This window comes from Hyperoodon ampullatus (genome assembly GCF_949752795.1).
Source record: "Hyperoodon ampullatus genome assembly, chromosome: 5".
In the NCBI taxonomy this organism is placed as follows: Eukaryota; Metazoa; Chordata; class Mammalia; order Artiodactyla; family Ziphiidae; genus Hyperoodon; species Hyperoodon ampullatus.
In genome coordinates this window covers 45,587,341-45,607,778 of record NC_136918.1, presented here as the reverse complement: position 1 = coordinate 45,607,778, position 20,438 = coordinate 45,587,341, and the positions used below count along the sequence as shown (strand labels likewise).

The 20,438-nt window shown below is 37.9% G+C and overlaps 1 protein-coding gene across 2 annotated transcripts in view; it reads left to right on the top strand.

Moving 5' to 3' along the window:
* VPS8 (VPS8 subunit of CORVET complex) overlaps positions 1–20,438 on the top strand; it is a gene marked incomplete at its 5' end in the record, with an annotated part of 289,040 nt that overhangs the window by 218,991 nt on the left and 49,611 nt on the right. For both annotated transcript variants that reach the window (XM_079705530.1, XM_079705529.1), the window contains one exon: positions 17,109–17,162. In XM_079705530.1, the coding sequence (XP_079561656.1) occupies positions 17,109–17,162 (54 nt within the window). The remainder of the gene's footprint in view (positions 1–17,108; positions 17,163–20,438) is intronic.

Here is a 20,438-nt window from a genome sequence, read left to right as displayed (position 1 = left end):
AATTTTAAAAAGCAGCCATAAAAAAAATCACTTTGACTAAATCCCAGATTTTTCACACTAGGACACAATGCCTTCATTTAATTTTTTTTCAGTTTCTGTTTTCGTGTCTTCTACTCACAAGTTATAAGAAAGGATATATTAAAATTAACTTATGAATTAATAAAACCAATCCATTGAAATAGACCCAGAAATGACACATATGATAGGATTAGTAGATAAGAACATTAAAACAGTTATTATAGTTATATTGCATACGTTCAAGAAACTAGAGGAAGGATTGAACATAAGAGCCGACCAAACTTCTAGAGACTAAACCTACAATGTATGAGATGAAGAATACAGTAGATGGGATTAACAGCATAGTGGACATTGCAGAAGAAAGGATTAGTGAACTTGACTGTATAGCAATAGAAACTATCCCAAATCAAACACACACTGAAAAGAAATGAATGACTGTGAACTACAGAACAACTTCAACTAGCAAGATATACATGTAATTGGAGTTCTGGAAGAAGTAGGGGAAGGGATAGGACAGAAAAAATATTTGAAGAAACTTAATACGGAGTTCCAATTCCAATAAGGGCAGGGCAGCCTGTATTGGACAACCCTTCTACCAGTAACAATTATATAGACAAAGTATTGTTTAGAGAGCAACCAGGAGCAGGCAGAAACCTTAGAGAACACAAACCTTGAAATAAGGGAAGCAAACTAGAGGAGCTCTACATTTAATGAGTTTTTTTTCCCTTTATCACACATTTCAGTTTGTCTTGGAGAACTGGGGGAAAAGAGCTTATAGTAGTATTCTTATTGGATGAAGAAACAGAGTTCAAGACTACCAAAGCAGTTGTAAATTGAGAGAGGCCATCTCAGAAGGAAGAGAGCCAGGGAGGAGGGAGCCCTAAATTCTTTTTACAGGTTTTTAAGTTGCACATACACAAACAATGCTTCAAGAAACCATGCAGAAAATAGCGTCAGGAGGACTAAAGCACTGAGCAGAGATATCAGCAAGTGCATAGTGCTGAATTTGAGTGCAAGCCCTGCCAAATTTGAGGGATTGATAAATATCTCAGGTTTTGTATTGAAACTTCAGAAGGACCATGCCTTATGACTAAGGGCCACCCTAAGACTAAGGGCAAAAGTAAAATAAATCCTTTCTAACAAAGCCAAAGGCCAAACTATTACAGGATCAGTAGGAAGAAGGAAAATATAACCTAAAATCAAGAGAAAAACATCAATAGAAGCAGATCTGTGGATGACCTAGATATTGGAATTGGGAGTCAAGGACTTTAAAATAGAAATTATAAATAAGTTAAAGGATTTAGAGGAAAAAGATCAGCAGAATGATTGGATACATAGGGAAATCTCAGCAGATAAATGGAAACTATAAAAATAAAACTAAATGTAAATTCTAGAGTTAAAAAAATAAGATGAAAATTTCATTAGATATCAACAGCATTTTTAACACTGAGACAAATGTTATCTGTAAATTTGGAGAGAGTTCAATGAAGTAATCCTAATAGAAGCACAGAGACTAAAAAGATTGAAAATAAGTGAAGAGAGCTCTCAGTAACCTGTGAAACAATATCAAGAAGTCCTAACATACGTATCACTGGTGAGGAGAGAGAGAGAAGTGGGTGGGGGTGACTGAAAATTTCCCACATTTGGTGAAAAACATTAACCCGTATGTCCAAAAACTCAGCAAACTGCTAGTGGGATAAGTACAAAGAAAACCACACTCAGACACATCTTGGTCAAACTGCCAAAACCAAAGATAAAAAGGAAATCTTAAAAGCAGCCAAAGAAAAGACAATAATAAGAATGATGACTGATTTCTGATAAAAAGGGGGTGGGGAGGAGAGGCCAAGTGACAATAAATGGCATCTTTAAAGTACTAAAGAACGGTAATACGGTGCTTATATTGTATGTTACATAACATTCCCAGTGGGGTCTAGGGCAGCATCCCATAATCAAATGCTTACGTGGGATAAATAAAGACTATAAATAGCCTCACTTCAGGTTAGGTTTTGAAGTCATAACTTTTGGTGCCAAAAGTTTTTAAAAAGTACTTTTGATTTCAGAGCTTTTTGGATTTTAGAATTATAATAAAAGGATTTGTGGATATATTTTACTTGTCAGGAGGAGAACTGGCAATATATATTTATAAATGTCTACACTCTTAGAAGTAGGGATTTAGAAGAAGCTGTGCAATGAAAGTAACACATGAAGAGTGTGTACCGAGTGTTACACAAGGATGTTTATGACAGCATTTTTTAAATAAAAAATTGAAAACAACCTAAATGTCCCAATAGTTTCCTAATACTTGGTTAAATTAGTTATGTTATATGTACGCAATGAATGGACTGCTTTATAGCCATGAAATATCATGTTGTCAGAGAACATTGATATGGTGAAATAAACTCTCAATATGTTACATGCAAAGATCACAAAGCTGTGTGATTCCAAATGTTAATAGTAGTTATTGCTGTGTGGTTGGATTGTCATTTTTATTTGCTTTATTTTGCTCTTTTGTATTTCTTTTTTTTTAACATCTTTATTGGAGTATAATTGCTTTACAATGGTGTGTTAGTTTCTGCTTTATAACAAAGTGAATCAGTTATACATATACATATGTTCCCATATCTCTTCTTCATTCATGAACAGTATTCCTTTGGTAATCAGAAAAATCAAGGCTTGTTTTTAAAAAAGCAAGGTGATAAGGAAGATATTCCTATTGCTATCAAACTTCAGATCAGATTGCTTCTCTAAGTTAGGAATCATTTTATTAACAAAGATCACAAAAGTTCAGCATTATTAAGGCCTTGGCTTAATATATCATCCATATCCCCAGATCTAGTGTTCTGCACACCTGGATGTAAAGTGTCTTTTAAGCTGCATTGCCTGAGGCATTTCCAGAAGGAATCCTTTTAAACGAAAAATAAGACCTTTCGTAAGTGATGCTGAACCATTTCTGTTGCCACTTCAAACACTCTCTGACTTATTCTCCAGAGAACAGCTTTCTCAGATAAATTGTCCAGCACCACGTCTAGTTTTTGGCTTGTTTTAAAAAGTCTGTAGATCCTTTTATGAGTTCATTTTTTTTAAGCTTAAATATCTACTTTGCTTTGAAATCTATTTTCTTCCTTTTCAAAAAGAGCATACCAGGAGTTAAAATTGGATCACATTCAGCAAACTACATCATACATCTGGAGTAAATTCCAGAGTATTAATGTCATTGTATGTTAAAGGAAAGACTTTCAAGTCTAATTTTTGCAGACCTGCTAAATCTTAAAGGACAGTCTGTACAGCCAGCAGTTTTGATCCCTGAGCTGAGGTATGTTTTCTAAAGTTATTCTGAAAGTCAGAGGGCAAAGGCATAAAAGACTGCAACATGGTCCTGTTTGAATAGATTGATGCCACAGTGATAGGAAATGTCTTTATCATTATATACTGTAGGCTGTTAGAATTAAACTGTTAGAATTGGAACAGGCTTGAGAACTTGAGTCCAGTTGCTCTCCCAGTACTCATATCTCTTCTACATCATTGTAGATAGATGGTATCTAGTATCTATTGAACTACATGTAATAATTATTTTTCCTTATAAGTTAATAAGTAAATATTCTGATTTCATATCTTAGTCTCTGTGTACTTAATATTTGCTAGAATTCACTGCTGAAACGATGTGAACTTGGAGTTTTCTTTGTGGGAAAGTTTGATAAAAAATTCAATTTCTTTAATAAATATAGGGCTATTCATATTTTCTTTTTTATCTTGGGTCCATTTTTATAAGTAGTTTTTAAGGAAGTATCCGTTTCATTTATCAAATTTATTGGCATAAAATTATTCTTAATAGGCTCCTATTGCCTTTTTTTCTTTCTTTTTTTTCAACATCTTTATTGGAGTATAATTGCTTTACAATGGTGTGTTAGTTTCTGCTGTATAGCAAAGTGAATCAGTTATACATATACATAAATCCCCATATACCCTCCCCCTTGCATCTCCCTCCCACCCTCGCCATCCCACCCCTCTAGGTGGTCACAAAGCACCGAACTGATGTCCTTGTGCTATGCGGCTGCTTCCTACTAGCTATCTGTTTTACATTTGGCAGTGTATATATATCAGTGCCACTCCTCTCACTCCGTCCCAGCTTACCCTTCCCCCCTCCCCATGTCAAGTCCATTCTCTACGTCTGCATCTTTATTCCTGTCCTGTCCCTAGGTTCTTCAGAAATGTTTTTTTTTCTTAGATTCCATAAATATGTGTTAACCTATGGTATTTGTTTTTCTCTTTCTGACTTACCACACTCCACATGAGAGACTCTAGGTCCATCCACCTAACTACAAATAATTTTGTTTCTTTTTATGGCTGAGTAATATTCCATTGTATATATGTGCCACATCTTCGTAATCCATTCATCTGTCAGTGGACATTTAAATTGGTTCCATGTCCTGGCTATTGTAAATAGTGCTGCAGTGAACACTGGGGTGCATGTCTCTTTTTTAAAATTATTATTATTATTACTTTTTAACATCTTTATTGGAGTATAATTGCTTTACAGTGGTGTGTTAGTTTCTGCTTTATAACAAAGTGAATCAGCTATACATATACATATATCCCCATATCCCCTCCCTCTTGCGTCTCCCTCCCACCCTCACTATCCCACCCCGCTAGGTGGTCACAGAGCACCGAGCTGATCTCCCTGTGCTATGCGGCTGCTTCCCACTAGCTATCTGTTTTACATTTGGTAGTATATATATGTCCATGCCACTCTCTGACTTCATCCCACCTTACCCTTCCCCTCAACTTGTCCTCAAGTCCATTCTCTAATAGGTCGCATCTTTATTCCCATCCTGCCCCTAGGTTCTCATGACCATTTTTTTTTCATAGATTCCATATATATGTGTTAGCATACGGTATTTGTTTTTCTCTTTCTGACTTACTTCACTCTGTATGACAGACTCTAGGTCCATCCTCCTCACTAAAGATAACTCAATTTCGTTTCTTTTTATGGCTGAGTAATATTCCATTGTATATATGTGCCACATCTTCCTTATCCAATCATCTGTCGATGGACACTTAGGTTGCTTCCATGTCCTGGCTATTGTAAATACAGCTGCAATGAACATTGTGGTACAAGACTCTTTTTGAATTATGGTTTTCTCAGGGTATATGCCCAGTAGTGGGATTGCTGGGTCGTATGGTAGTTCTATTTTTAGTTGTTTAAGGAACCACCATACTGTTCTCCATAGTGGCTGTATCAATTTACATTCTCACCAACAGTGCAAGAGGGTTCTCTTTTCTCCACACCCTCTCCAGCATTTATTGTTTGTGCCTTTTTTGATGATGGCCATTCTGACTGGTGTGAGATGATATCCCATTGTAGTTTTGATTTGCATTTCTCTAATGATTAATGATGTTGAGCATTCTTTCATGTGTTTGTTGGCAATCTGTATATCTTCTTTGGAGAAATGTCTGTTTAGGTCTTCTGCCCATTTTTGGATGGGTTGTTTGTTTTCTTGATATTGAGCTGCATGAGCTGCCTGTAAATTTTGGAGATTTGTCCTTTGTCAATTGCTTCATTTGCAAATATTTTTTCCCATTCTGAGGGTTGTCTTTTTGTCTTATTTATGCTTTTCTTTGCTGTGCAAAAGCTTTTAAGTTTCATTAGGTCCCATATGTTTATTTTTGTTTTTATTTCCATTTCTCTAGGAGGTGGGTCAAAAAGGATCCTGCTGTGATTTATGTCATAGAGTGTTCTGCCTATGTTTTCCTCTAAGAGTTTTATAGTCTCTGGCCTTACATTTAGGTTTTTAATTCATTTTATTTTTGTATATGGTGTTAGGGAGTGATCTAATTCGTTCTTTTACATGTAGCTGTCCAGTTTTCCCAGCAGCACTTACTGAAGAGGCTGTCTTTTCTCCATTGTATATTCTTGCCTCATTTATCAAAGATAAGGTGACCATATGTGCATGAGTTTATCTCTGGGCTTTCTATCCTGTTCCATTGATCTATATTTCCATTTTTGTGCTAGTACCATACTGTCTTAATTACTGTAGCTTTGTAGTATAGTCTGAAGTCAGGGAGCCTGATTGCTCCAGCTCCATTTTTCTTTGTCAAGATCGCTTTGGCTCTTCGGGGTCCTTTGTGTTTCCATACAAATTGTGAAATTTTTTGTTCTAGTTCTGTGAAAAATGCCAGTGGTAGTTTGATAGGGGTTGCATTGAATCTGTAGATTGCTTTGGGTAGTAGAGTCATTTTCACAATGTTGATTCTTCCAATCCAAGAACATGGTATATCTCTCCATCTATTTGTATCATCTTTAATTTTTTTCATCAGTGTCATAGTTTTCTGCATACAGGTGTTTTGTCTCCCTAGGTAGGTTTATTCCTAGGTATTTTATTCTTTTTGTTGTGGTAGTAAATGGGAGTGTTTCCATAATTTCACATTCAGATTTTTCATCATTAGTGTATAGGAATGCAAGAGATTTCTGTGCATTAATTTTTCTACTTTACCAAATTCATTGATTAGCTCTAGTAGTTTTCTGGTGGCATCTTTAGGATTCTCTATGTATAGTATGTCATCTGCAAACAGGGCTAGCTTTACTTCTTTTCTGATTTGGATTCCTTTTATTTCTGTTTCTCTCTGACTGCTGTGGCTAAAACTTCCAAAACAATGTTGAATAATAATGGTGAGAGTGGGCAACTAAGTCTTGTTCCTGATCTTAGTGGAAATGGTTTCAGTTTTTCGCCATTGCGGACGATGTTGGCTGTGGGTTTGTCATATGTGGCCTTTATTATGTTGAGGTAAGTTCCCTCTATGCCTACTTACTGGAGGGTTTTTATCATAAATGGGTGTTGAATTTTGTCAAAAGCTTTTTCTGCATGTCTTGAGATGATCATATGGTTTTTATTCTTCAGTTTGTTAATATGGTGTATCACATTGATTGATTTGCATATAATGAAGAATCCTTGCATTCCTGGGATAAACCCCACTTGATCATGGTGTATGATCCTTTTAATGTGCTGCTGGATTCTGTTTGCTAGTATTTGTTGAGGGGTTTTGCATCTGTGTTCATCAGTGATACTGGCCTGTAGTTTTCTTTCTTTGTGACATCTTTGGTTTTGGTATCAGGGTGATAGTGGCCTCATAGAGTGAATTTGGGAGCGTTCCTCCCACTGCTATATTTTGGAAGAGTTTGAGAAGGATAGGTGTTAGCTCTTCTCTAAATGTTTTATAGAATTCGCCTGTGAAACCATCTGGTCATGGGCTTTTGTTTGTTGGAAGATTTTTAATCACAGTTTCAATTTCACTGCTTGTGATTGGTCTGTTTATATTTTCTATTTCTTCCTGGTTCAGTCTCGGAAGGTTGTGCTTTTCTAAGAATTTGTCCATATCTTCCAGGTTGTCCATTTTATTGGCATGTAGTTGCTTGTAGTAATCTTTCATGATCCTTTGTATTTCTGCAGTGTCAGTTGTTACTTCTCCTTTTTCTTTCTTTCTTTCTTTTTTTTTTTTTTTTTGTGGTATGTGGGCCTCTCACTGTTGCAGCCTCTCCCTCTGCAGAGCACAGGCTCCAGACGTGCAGGCTCAGCAGCCATGGCTCACGGGCCCAGCCGCTCCGCGGCATGTGGGATCTTCCCAGACAGGGGCACAAACCCATGTCCTCTGCATCAGCAGGCGGACTCCCAACCATTGCGCCACCACGGAAGCCCTCCTTTTTCATTTTTAATTCTATTGATTTGAGTCTTCTGCCTTCTTTTCCTGATGAGTCTGGCTAATGGTTTATCAATTTTGTTTATCTTCTCAAAGAACCAGCTTTTAGTTTTATTGATCTTTCTTATTGTTTCCTTCATTTCTTTTTCACTTATTTCTGATCTGATGTTTATGAATTCTTTCCTTCTGCTAACTTTGGAAGTTTTTTGTTCTTCTTTCTCTAATTGTTTTAGGTGTAAGTTTAGCTTCTTTATTTGAGATGTTTATTGTTTCTTAAGGTAGGATTATATTGCTATGAACTTCCCTCTTAGAAATGCTTTTGCTGCATCCCATAGGTTTTGGGTCATTGTGTTTTCATTGTCATTTGTTTCTAGGTATTTTTTAATTTCCTCTTTGATTTCTTCAGTGATCATTTGGTTATTCAGTAGTGTATTGTTTAGCCTCCATGTGTTTGTATTTTTTACACATGTATTCCTGTAATTGATACCTAGTCTCATAGTTTTCTGGTTGGAAAAGATACTTGATACGATTTCAATTTTCTTAAAATTACCAAGGCTTGATTTGTGACCCAAGATATGATCTATCCTGGAGAATGTTCCATGAGCACTTGAGAAAAATGTGTATTCTGTTGTTTTTGGATGGAATGTCCTATAAATATCAATTGAGTCCATCTTATTTAATATCTCATTTAAAGCTTGTGTTTCCTTATTTATTTTCATTTTGGATGATCTGTCCATTGGTGAAAGTGGGGTGTTAAAGTCCCCTACTGTGATTGTGTTACTGTCGATTTCCCCTTTTATGGCTGTTAGTATTTGCCTTATGTATTGAGGTGCGCCTATGTGGGGTGCATAAATATTTACAATTGTTATATCTTCTTCCTAGATTGGTCCCTTGATCATTATGTAGTGTCCTTCTTTGTCTCTTGTAATAGTCATTATTTTTAAGTCTATTTTTCCTGATATGAGAATTGCTACTCCAGCTTTCTTTTGATTTTCATTTGTATGGAATATCTTTTTCCATCCCCTCACTTTCAGTCTGTATGTGTCCCTAGGTCTGAAGTGGCTCTCTTGTAGACAGCATATGTACAGGTCTTGTTTTTGTATCCATTCATCCAATCTGTGTCTTTTGTTGGGAGCATTTAATCCATTTACATTTATGGTAATTATCAATATGTATGTTCCTATTACCATTTTCTTAATTGTTTTGGGTTTGTTATTGTAGGTCTTTTCCTTCTCTTGTGTTTCCTGCCTAGGTAAGTTCCTTTAGCATTTGTTGTAAAGCTGGTTTGGTGGTGCTGAACTCTCTCAGCTTTTGCTTGTCTGTAAAGGTTTAAATATCTCTGTCGAATCTGAATGAGATTCTTGCTGGGTAGAGTAATCTTGGTTGTAGGTTTTTCCCTTTCATCTCTTTGAATATGTCCTGCCACTCCCTTCTGGCTTACAGAGTTTCTGCTGAAAGATCAGCTGTTAATCTTATGGGGATTCCTTTGTATATTATTTGTTGTTTTTCCCTTGCTGCTTTTAATATGTTTTCTTTGTATTTAATTTTTGATAGTTTGATATATATGTGTCTTGGCGTGTTTCTCCTTGGATTTATCCTGTATGGGACTCTCTGCACTTCCTGGACTTGATTAATTATTTCCTTTCCCATATTAGGGAAGTTTTCAACTATAATCTCTTCAAATATTTTCTCAGTCCCTTTCTTTTTCTCTTCTTCTTCTGGGACCCCTATAATTCAAATGTTGGTGCATTTAATGTTATCCCAGAGGTCTCTGAGACTATCCTCAATTCTTTTCATTCTTTTTTCTTTATTCTGCTCTGCAGTAGTTATTTCCACTATTTTATCTTCCAGGTCACCTATCCGTTCTTCTGCCTCAGTTATTCTGCTATTGTTTCCTTCTCAAGCATCTTTAATTTTCTTTATTGTGTTGTTCATCATTGTTTGTTTGCTCTTTAGTTTTTCCAGGTCCTTGTTAAACATTTCTTGTATTTTCTCCATTCTATTTCCAAGATTTTGTATCATCTTTGCTATCATTATTCTGAAATCTTTTTCAGGTAGACTGCCTATTTCCTCTTCATTTGTTTGGTCTGGTGGGTTTTTACCTTGCTCCTTCAACTGGTGTGTGTTTCTCTCTTCTCATTTTGCTTAATTTACTGTGTTTGGGGTCTCCTTTTCACATGCTGCATGTTCGTAGTTCCAGTTGTTTTTGGTGTCTGCCCCCAGTGGGTAAGGTTGGTTCCATGGGTTGTGTAGGCTTCCTGGTGGAGGGGGTTAAAGGAGAAGTTGATTAGGGCACTCTGGCTCACTCAGGCTGGGGGCAGGGACAGGTATGGATTGCAGGGTGAGCCTGGGGCTGCAGAGGACAGCTTGACATTGCAACAGCCTGAGGCATGCCATGTAGCATGCTGTTTTGATTACTGTAGCTCTGTAGTAAGTTTAGAAATCAAGAAATGTGAGACCTCCAACTTTTTTCTTTTTTAAGATTGTTTTTGCTACTCAGGGTCCCTTGAGATTGCATATAAATTTTAGGTTGGATTTTTCTATTTCTGCATAAATTGCCATTGCAGTTGATAGGCATTGCACTGAATCTCTAGGTTACTTTGGGTAGTATGGACATCTTCACAATATTTAGTCTTCCTATCCATGAACACAGGGTGTTTTTCTATTTATCTTCATCTTCTTTAATTTCTTTCAGCAATATTTTGTAGTTTTCAGTGTGTAAGTCTTTTGCCTGCTTACTTATGTTTATTCCTAAATATTTTATTCTTCTTGGTGCTGTAGTAAATAGATTTGTTTTCTTCATTTACTTTTTGGGTTGTTTGTTGTTGGTTTATCAGAACACAACTGATTTTTATATGTTTTTTAATATCATGCTACTTTGCCCAATTTGTTTATTAGTTCTAACAGCTTTTTCTGTGGAATATAAATTTAGAGTTTTCCACGTATAAGGGCATACCATCTGTAAACAGGGAAAGTTTTGCTTGTTTTTTTTTTTTTCCCACTTTAATGCCTTTTATTCTTCTTGCTGAATTGCTCTGGCTAGGACTCCCAACACTATGTTGAATAGAATTAGTAAAAGCAGGCATTCTTGTCTTATTTCTGATCTTAGAGGAAATGCTTTCAGTCTTTCTCCATTGAGTATGGTTTAAGCTGCTTTTTTAAATATAGGCTTTATGTTAATGTTGTTTTCTTTTAATTCTAGTTTGTTGAGTGTTTTTATAATGAAAAGGTGCTGAATTTTGCAAGATGATTTTTTCTGAATCAGTTAAGATGATCATGCAGTTTTTTCCCTTAATTCTGTTAATGTGGTATATCTCATTTATTTATTTGTATATGTTGAACCCTCCTTGCATCACATGAATCCCACTTGATCATTATACATGAACCTTATAATGTGCTATTGAATTCAGTTTGCTAGTATTTTGTCATTGATTTTTCCATCTGTATTCATCAGGGATATTTCTCAGGTTAATGCTGACCTCCTGATGAGTTCCCTCCTCTTCAATTTTTTGGGAGAGTTGGAGAAGGATTGGCGTTAATTCTCCTTCAAATGTTTGATAGAATTCACCAATGAAACTATCTGGTCCTGGGCTTTTCTTTGTTGGGAAGTTTTTTATTACTGATTCAGTTTTCTTAATAGTGATTGGCCTATTCAGATCTTGTTTCTTCATGATTATGGGTGTTTTTTGTTTTTTGCATTACACGGGCCTCTCACTGTTGTGGCCTCTCCCGTTGCGGAGCACAGGCTCCAGATGCACAGGCTCAGCGGCCATGGCTCACGGGCCCAGCCGCTCCGCGGCATGTGGGATCCTCCCGGACCGGGCCACGAACCCATGTCCCCTGCATCGGTAGGTGGACTCTCAACCACTGTGCCACCAGGGAAGCCCTATGAGTGTCTTTAAAAAGGATCAATTTCCTTTTGATTTCTTCTTTGATCCAAGTGTTATTTGGAAGTGTGTAAGTTCCTAAATATTTGAGAATTTTTCCAGAAATCTTTCTGTTATTGATATCAAATTTCTTTCTATTATAGTCAGAGAACTGTATGACTTGAATTCTTCAAAATTAATTGAAAATTGTTATTGCCAGAAGATAATCTATGTTGGTAAATGGTCCAGGCATACCTCATTTAATTGTGCTTTTCTTTATTGAACTTTTCAGATATTGCATTTTTTTTACAAATTGAAGGTTTGTGGCAACCTTGCATCAAGCGAGTCTTTTGGCACCATTTTTCCAACAGCATTTGCTCATTTTGCATCTCTGTGCCACATTTTGGTTATTCTCACCGTATTTCAAACTTTTTATTATTATTTGCATGTTGGTCTGTGATCAGTGATCTTTTTTTTTTTTTTTTTCTTTTTTTTGCGGTACACGGGCCTCTGACTGTTGTGGCCTCTCCCATGGCGGAGCACAGGCTCTGGACGCGCAGGCTCAGCGGCCATGGTTCACGGGCCCAGCCACTCCACGGCATGTGGCATCTTCCCGGACTGGGGCACGAACCCGTGTCCCCTGCATCGGCAGGTGGACTCTCAACCACTGCGCCACCAGGGAAGCCCGATCAGTGATCTTTGATATTACTATTGTAATTGTTTGGGGTGCCACAAACTGCACTCATGTAAGATGGCAAACTTAATCTATAAATGTGTGTGTTCTGACTGTTCCACCTACCAGCTGTTCCCCCGTCTCTTTTCCTCTCCTTGGGCCTCCCTATTCCCTGAGAAACAATAATTTTGAAGTTAGGCCAGTTGATAACCCTACAGTGGCCTCTAAGTGTTCAAGTGAAAGGAAGAGTCACACATCTCTCACTTTAAATCAGAAGCTAGAAATGATTAAGCTTAGTGAGAAAGTCTTGTCAAAAGCCAAGATAGGTCAGAAGCTAGGCCTCTTGTGCCAAACAGTTATCCAGGTTGTGAATGAAAAGTAAAAGTTCTTAAAGGAAATTAAAAGCACTACTTCAGTGAACATACAAATGATGATAAGAAAGCAAAATAGCCTTATGGTTCATGTGGAGAAAGTTTTAGTGGTCTGGATAGAAGATCAAATCAGCCATAAAATTCCCTTAAGCCAAAGCTTAATCCAGAGCAAGGTCCTAGTTGTCTTCAATTCTGTGAAGGCTGAGAGAGGTGAGGAACCTGAAGTAGAAAAGTTCGTATTTAGCAGAGGTTGGTTCATGAAGTGTAAGGAAAGAAGCCATAATGTTAGAGAGTAAGGTGAAGCAGAAGGTGCTGGTGTAGAAGCAGCAGCAAGTTATTCAGAAGATCTAGCTAAGATAATTTTTCAACATAGACAAAAACAGCCTTAATATTAGAAGAAGATGACTTGCCTTCTAGGACTTTCAGAGCTAGAAAGGAGAAGTCAGTGCCTAGCTTCAAAGGACAGGCTGACTCTCTTGTTAGGGGCTAATGCAGCTGGTGACTTTAAGATGAAGCCAGTGCTCATTTACCATTCCCAAAATCCTGGGGCCCTTAAGAATTATGCTATATCTGCTCTGCCTGTGTTCTGTAAATGGAACAAATCCTGGATGGCAGCACATCTGCTTACAACATGGTTCACTGAATATTTTAAGCCCATTGTTGAGACATACTGCTCAGAAAACAAGTTTCCTTTGAAAAATATTACTGCTCACTGACAATGCACCTGGTCACCTAAGGACTCTGATGGAGATGTACAACAAGATGAATGTTGTTTTCATGCCTAATACAGTATCCATTCTGCAGCCCATGGATCAAGGAGTAATTTTGACTTTTAAGTCTCTTTATGCAAGAAATACATTTCATAAGGCTATAGCCGCCAAAGGTAGTGATTCCACTGATGGATCTGAGCAAAGTCAATTGAAAACATTCTGGAAAGGATACACCATTCTAGATGCCATTAAGAACATGGGTGATTTATGGGAAGAGGTTAAAATATCAACATTAACTGGAGTTGGGAAGAAGTTGATTCCAGCCCTCATGGATAACTTGGAGGGGTTCAAGACTTCAGTGGAGGAAGTAACTGCAGATGTGGTGGAAATAGCAAGAGAAGTAGAAGTGAAGCCTGAAGATGTGACTGAGTTGCTGCAATCTCATGATAAAACTTGAACAGATGAGTTGCTTCTTATGAATGAACAAAGAGTGGTTTCTTGAGGTGGAAACTACTCCTGGTGAAATGCTGTGAAGATTGTTGAAATGACAGCAAAGGATTTATATTACATAAACATATAAAGCAGCAGCAAGGTTTGAGGGGATTGACTCCAATTTTGAAAGAAGCTTTACTGTGGGTAAAATGCTGTCAAACAGCATTGCGTGTTACAGAGAAATCGTTCGTGAAAGGAAGAGTCAGTCGATGTGGCAAACTTCATCATTGCCTTATTTTAAGAAACTGCCATGGCCACCCCAGCCTTCAGCAGCCACCACCTGATCAGTCAGCAGCCATCACCATGGAGGCAAGACCCTCCACCAGCCAAAAGATTATGACTAGGGGCTTCCCTGGTGGCGCAGTGGTTGAGAGTACGCCTGCCGATGCAGGGGACACGGGTTCGTGCCCTGGTCTGGGAAGATCCCACATGCTGCAGAGCGGCTGGGGCCGTGAGCCATGGCTGCTGAGCCTGTGCGTCCAGAGCCTGTGCTCCACAACGGGAGATGCCACAACAGTGAGAGAACCTCGTACTGCAAAAAAAAAAAAAAAATTATGACTTGCTGAAGGCTTACATGATAGTTAGCATTTTATAGCAATAATGTATTTTTAATTAAGGTATGTACATTGTTTCTTTAGACACAATGCTCCTTAATAGACTACAATATAGTGTAAACAACTTTTATATACATCGGGAAACCAGAAAGTTTGTGACTTGCTTTATTGCAGTATTCACTTTAATGCAGTGGTCTGGAACTGAATTCGTAATATCTCTGAGGTATACCTGTACTTGAAAAGAATATGTATGTATTCTGCCTTTGTTGGGTGGAGGGTTCTGTCAATGTCCATATTCTAAATCCTTCCTTTTTTAGTTTTTAAATTGAGATGTAATTGATATATGATATTGTGTAGTTTGAGGTGTTCCATGTGTTGGTTTGATACATTTATGTATTGCAGTATGATTACCACGATAGCCTTAGCTAATACCTTTATCATGCCAATAATTATCATTTCTTTTTTGGGTAGAGAACAGTGAAGATCTAGTCTCTTAGCAACGTTGAAGTTTATGATACAGTATTGTTGACGTTGACCACTATGTTGTGCCTTACATCTTCAGAACTTATTTCTCTACTAGTTGAAAGGTTATGCCCTTAAACAGCATCCCCCCAACTACCCCCACCTCGCAGCTCCTGGTAACCACCATTCTACTCTGTTTTTACGAGTTCAGTTTTTCTAAATTCCACATATGAGTGCTGTCATATAGCATTTGTCCTTCTCTGTCTGATTTCTCTCACTTAGCATCCTTGAGGATGCCCTCAATGTCCATCCGTGTTGTTGCATATGGCAAGATTTCCTTCTTTTATGGCTGAATAATACTTCTGTGTGTGTGTGTGTGTCTGTGTCTGTGTCTGTGTATATATTATCACATCTTCTTTATCTGTTCATCTTCTGATGGATGCTTAGGTTGTTTCCATATCTTGGCTATTGTAAATAATGCTGCACTGAACACTGGTGTGCAGATATCTCTTCAAGATACTGATTTCAATTCCTTCTGGTATATACCCAGCAGTGGGATTGCTGGATGATATGGTAGTTAAGTATTTTTAATTTTTTGAGGAACCGCCATACTGTTTTCCATAATAGCTGTACCCATCTACATTCCCACCAACAATATGTAAGGTTTCCCTTTCTCTACATCCTCACCAACGTTTGTTATCTCTTGTCTTTTTTTAATAAAAGCCGTCCTAACTGGTGTGAGGCGATACATCATTGTAGTTGTGATTTGCCTTTCCCTGATAAGTGACGTTGAGCATCTTTTCATGTACCTGTTATTCTTTTGTATATCTTCTTTGGAAAAGTGTCTGTTCAGATCCTTTGCCCATTTTTTAGGTTGAGTATATCCTTCCTAATCTTCATATTTGTTCTCTCATTTATTGAGAGAGATATGGAAATATCTGACTGTAAAATCTATTTCTCCTTGCATTTCTATCAGTTTTTATTTTATGTACTTTTTAAAAATTACTATTTATTGGAGTATAGTTGCTTTACAATGTTGTGTTAGTTTCTTCTGTACATCAAAGTGAATCAATTATATGTATACATATATCCCCTCTTTTTTGGATTTCCTTCCCATTTAGTTCACCACAGAGCATTGAGTAGAGTTCCCTGTGCTATACAGTAGGTTCTCATTCATTATCTGTTTTATACATAGTAGTGTATGTATGTCAATGCCAATCTCCCAATTCATCCCACTCCCTCCTTCCCACCTTGGTATCCGTAAGTTTGTTCTCTACATCTGTGTCTCTATTTCTGCTTTGCAAATAAGTTCACCTGTACCATTTTCTAGATTCCACATATGAGCGATATTATACGGTATTTGTTTTTCTCTTTCTGACTTAACTTCACTCTGTATGACAGTCTCTAGGTCCATCCATGTCTCTGCAAAAGGTACAATTTCGTTCCTTTTTATGGCTGAGTAATATATGTATCACATCTTCTTTATCCATGCCTCTGTTGATGGACACTTAGGTTTAAGCTATTAGATGTGTAGACGTTTAGGATTGTTACGTCCTCCTGATGAATTGATTCCTTTATCATTATGCAATAATATATCCCTGGCAATAGTCTTTGCTCTGAAGTCTAGTACCATCATGGTATATTTTTCCAATCTTTTTGCTTTTAATCTATTTGTGCCTTTATATTTAAAGTATGTTTCTTGCAGGCAGCATGTAGTTGGGTCTTGCTCTTTTATCTGACAGTCTCTTTCAACCTTTCCTATATTTGAAGATCTTCCTATATCATCAGTCTTCTCTTCTTAGGGCTAAACATCCTTTTATTATGGTTTGGCTGATACTTTTTCTAAATCCTTCTATTATTATCAAACACTTGTGCATGTTTTGCTTAAAAGGGACATTAGATCAGAAGGTATACTCTGAGTTGGTCTCTGCAAGACGTGCTACTACATATCACGTCAGTTGATTTCCATTGTCCACAGAGATCTGTGTCTATTAGGTTCCTCACCATTTGGCTAAAACCAATTTGGACCATCTTTTCTACTTTTCTTACCCTAATCACATTTTTATCTTGGCTAACTACTGACTTTTTGATCTCCAGAGAAACTTCAAAGGGACTTAACAAAAAAAAATCTATTCATTGTTCCCGTGAAAATGTCTGTTTTATCTCAGTTACATGAATTCTAGTTGAATTATTTTAAGTATGGGTCAAATAAAGCTAGACTATAACTAAGACGATATCAAAAGGTTTGCTTTCTTTTTTTTTTTTTTTAGGTAAAAATGTCCCCATCCTGTCATCCATCCAAAGGGGATCCTGCTGTTAAGAAGGTGAGTGAGTTTTAACGGCAAAAAGCCGACTTCCTCCTTCTGTGTATTTATTCTCCTCTGTTGAACCATGTTCTCAAAATGAGTGATTTTAAATCATTTTAATGTGTCTAAGTTTCCTTCTGATTGAATGACTTAAAGAGGTGTCACCAGGACTTGTTGGCTCTTCCAGAGAAGCCAAATGGGGGTTTGGGTCTAGCATCAGTCTCCTGGCAACTAGGGACTTTCATTGTTCTAGAATTCCCATCCTCTCTACCAGATGGGCATTCTGGTATCAGTGAGTGGTAGCAGATGAAAGATATTCTAAGGATGAAAGGTACATAGTTTTTCTTAACAGTGTACTTTCCCTCCAGATAGCTGTTCCTAAAGAAAACTGGTCTGAGGTATTAACATTTCAGCACATACAAGCTAAGTAAGACCTCAATAAATACTTGTGTGATAGAACTCTTATCTAGGGCATTTCAACCTTTGAATGTAAACTCTGTGGCACAGATAGGTTGTTCGTCTTTCAAGTAATTCTCAGATGATGTTGAAAGAACCACTAAAATCCTTTTCTTTATCCAACTGCAACAGTGCAGTTGAAATATAGCAAACAGATTGACATTTTTGCTATGTTTTCTTTTACCATTTTTATTTCTCTGATAGTTGACTTGTCCCTGGTTGTAGGTGTGCTTTCCTTGCTCTTTTTTATGATTTCAGCCAGCATCCGTGTCGGGGAAGGATTGTAGAACAAAAATAACACCTTGCTGGCTCTGTTGACTAACAGCAGGTTCTAACTTCAAAGCGGTGTGCCAAAAATGGGTCCCTTTTCTCTGCCTTCAAAATCCCCTTTTCGGGCCTCCCTGGTGGCGCAGTGGTTGAGAGTCCGCCTGCCGATGCAGGGGATACGGGTTCGTGTCCCGGTCTGGGAGGATCCCATATGCCGCGGAGCGGCTGGGCCCGTGAGCCATGGCCGCTGAGCCTGCGCGTCCGGAGCCTGTGCTCCGCAGCGGGAGAGGCCACAGCGGTGAGAGGCCCGCGTACCGCAAAAAAAAAAAAAAAAAAAAAAAAAAAAAAAAAAAAAAAAAAAAATCCCCTTTTCAAGGGAAAAAAAGAATAGAAACGAAATATGTTGTCTGAAAAGCCTTATAACGTGCTGCACGTGAAAACCTCTTTCACTCTTGTCAAGACAGCAAGGGCAGGCGAGACCGCAGTGGTGATTGTTGCCGATCAGAACCATCACACTGTAACATGAGCTGGAAAGGGCGTCAGCCGCTTAGTCGCACTCAGTAAACAAAGGAGGAAACTGGCATCCAGAGGAAAATTTTTTTCTCAAATGTTCCATGGGACACACTTCTACCATAGAGGTTAAAAACACGTGCTTTGGATTCAGTGATTGACTCATCTACTTTATCTGAATAACCTTGAGTAAGTCAGCCTCTCTGTTTCCTTCTCTGTAAAGTGATGATGCTCCTCTCAGAATTGCCCTAAAGATTAAATGAGAAACAATTTAAGTGCCTAACAGTGTGTTTGACACATATTAAGTACTCAGTAAATTATAACACAAGTACTCAGCTGTTACTGAAACTAGTATTAAAACACAAGTCTCCCAACTCCTAGTCAGATGTCCTTTCATCTGTCCTTTATTATGCTACTTATATACTATTGTCCATTCAGCAAGTATTTCTTTATACTAGATAGTGAGCTAAGAAGCAGACTACAGAGATTAAAAATACAATCCCTGTTCTCAAGGACCTCAGCATTTAATTGGAAAGATAGACAGGTTGCACTGACAGTTACCAGACTACTTGACACGTGCCATGCAGGGTGCACAGGGTGCTGCAAGAGTGTGTGGGAGAGGCCCGGTTTTGAAATGACTAAAGCTCCTTTAGTACAACTCTTACGTTCTTTATGGTAGAGAGTCCAGTGAAGAAACTTGAGAAATGGTTAGCTGCTCCCCTACAACTTGGTTACTAGATTGTAATGAAAGCAAATCCTACCATACTTAAAGACATTTATTAAATTAAGATCATGAAAACATTTTATCCAGTTGACATATCATGAATACCTTTTATTTTGGCAATGAGGGTCCATTTCTAATATTTACCATTCTGATTAATAAGATATTGATTTCACCAATGGAAAATTTTTCTGCTGTCTTTTGAGCTAATGAGCAAAGTCTTAGGTGTTGGTCAATATATGAACAGCTTTTAGGAGCTGCCTTTGGAAGTTCATGTGAGCTGCAGTTTCTGAAATGCGGGTTCTTGTTTAGAGCCACTGACCACCCCTGACTTGAAGCCTAAACTTAATAGCACATACTTAATATTGCACTGTTTATGGTGTGTAGAATAACTTTAAAATATATATCATAACAGGTGCCTCTCCCAAACTAAGAGGTCAAGAAAGGCTTCCCAGTAGAGGTAAAGCTTGATCTAGCCTGGAAACACAAGGCAAAAGGTATTCCAGGCAGACATGGGTGAGCTAGGAAATGGAGGCAGTTCTGTTTGTCATAAGTATGGGATCTTGCAGAAGCCTGGTGAAGTAAACAGGAGTCCAGATCACAGAGCCCCAGTCTGTGAAGTTTGCTTTTTATCTCAAGGATAAGTGTTTCCATCAAACATGAGGCAGAAAGGCCAATTAGAAGAAAAAAGGTCCTAAGCGTATGCTATGTTAATAGAATGAGGAGGTGAGATAGATTCAAGTCATAGCCTTTTTATTCTCCCCACAAACCTTTTTGACACCGTGAGTTAGGTGTCCTTCCTTTTTTGAGCTCTCAGAGTACCCTGAACTAGTCCTTACAGACATACTTATCTGGCTGTGTTGAAATTGCCTCTTTGCTTATATGTGTCCCCCATTAGACTCTCTGCCTCATAAGGGCAGGGCCCATAGCAGTTCTGTTTCCTGTTATCTATCTAAGTGTAGAACAAAGTATGCAGTCACTCAGTAGTTGTGTGAATGAGAGAGACATGGAATAGATTCTGTAGGACTTCGTAGTTGTTTATGGGAAGTGAGGAGAAAAAAGAAGTTTCTGCTGAATAACTGGAGAAAGAACAAATGAAGCATCATTGCTGTTCTGGGCTTGTATTCCCAGCTTGGTCAGTTCCTTACTATTTAAGCTCTATCAGCAATACTCCAAGTGAGATCAGTGTGAAGCTCAGCACCGCATTGTTACTTGCCTAGTTGGATATGTATATTTGTGTGTATGTGTTTGTGTGTGCATATATATATGCATCTACATATATATTCTGGTTGTCATCCTGGAGCTACAGTCCCTCTTCCCAAAGTTGCACTGACAGATGG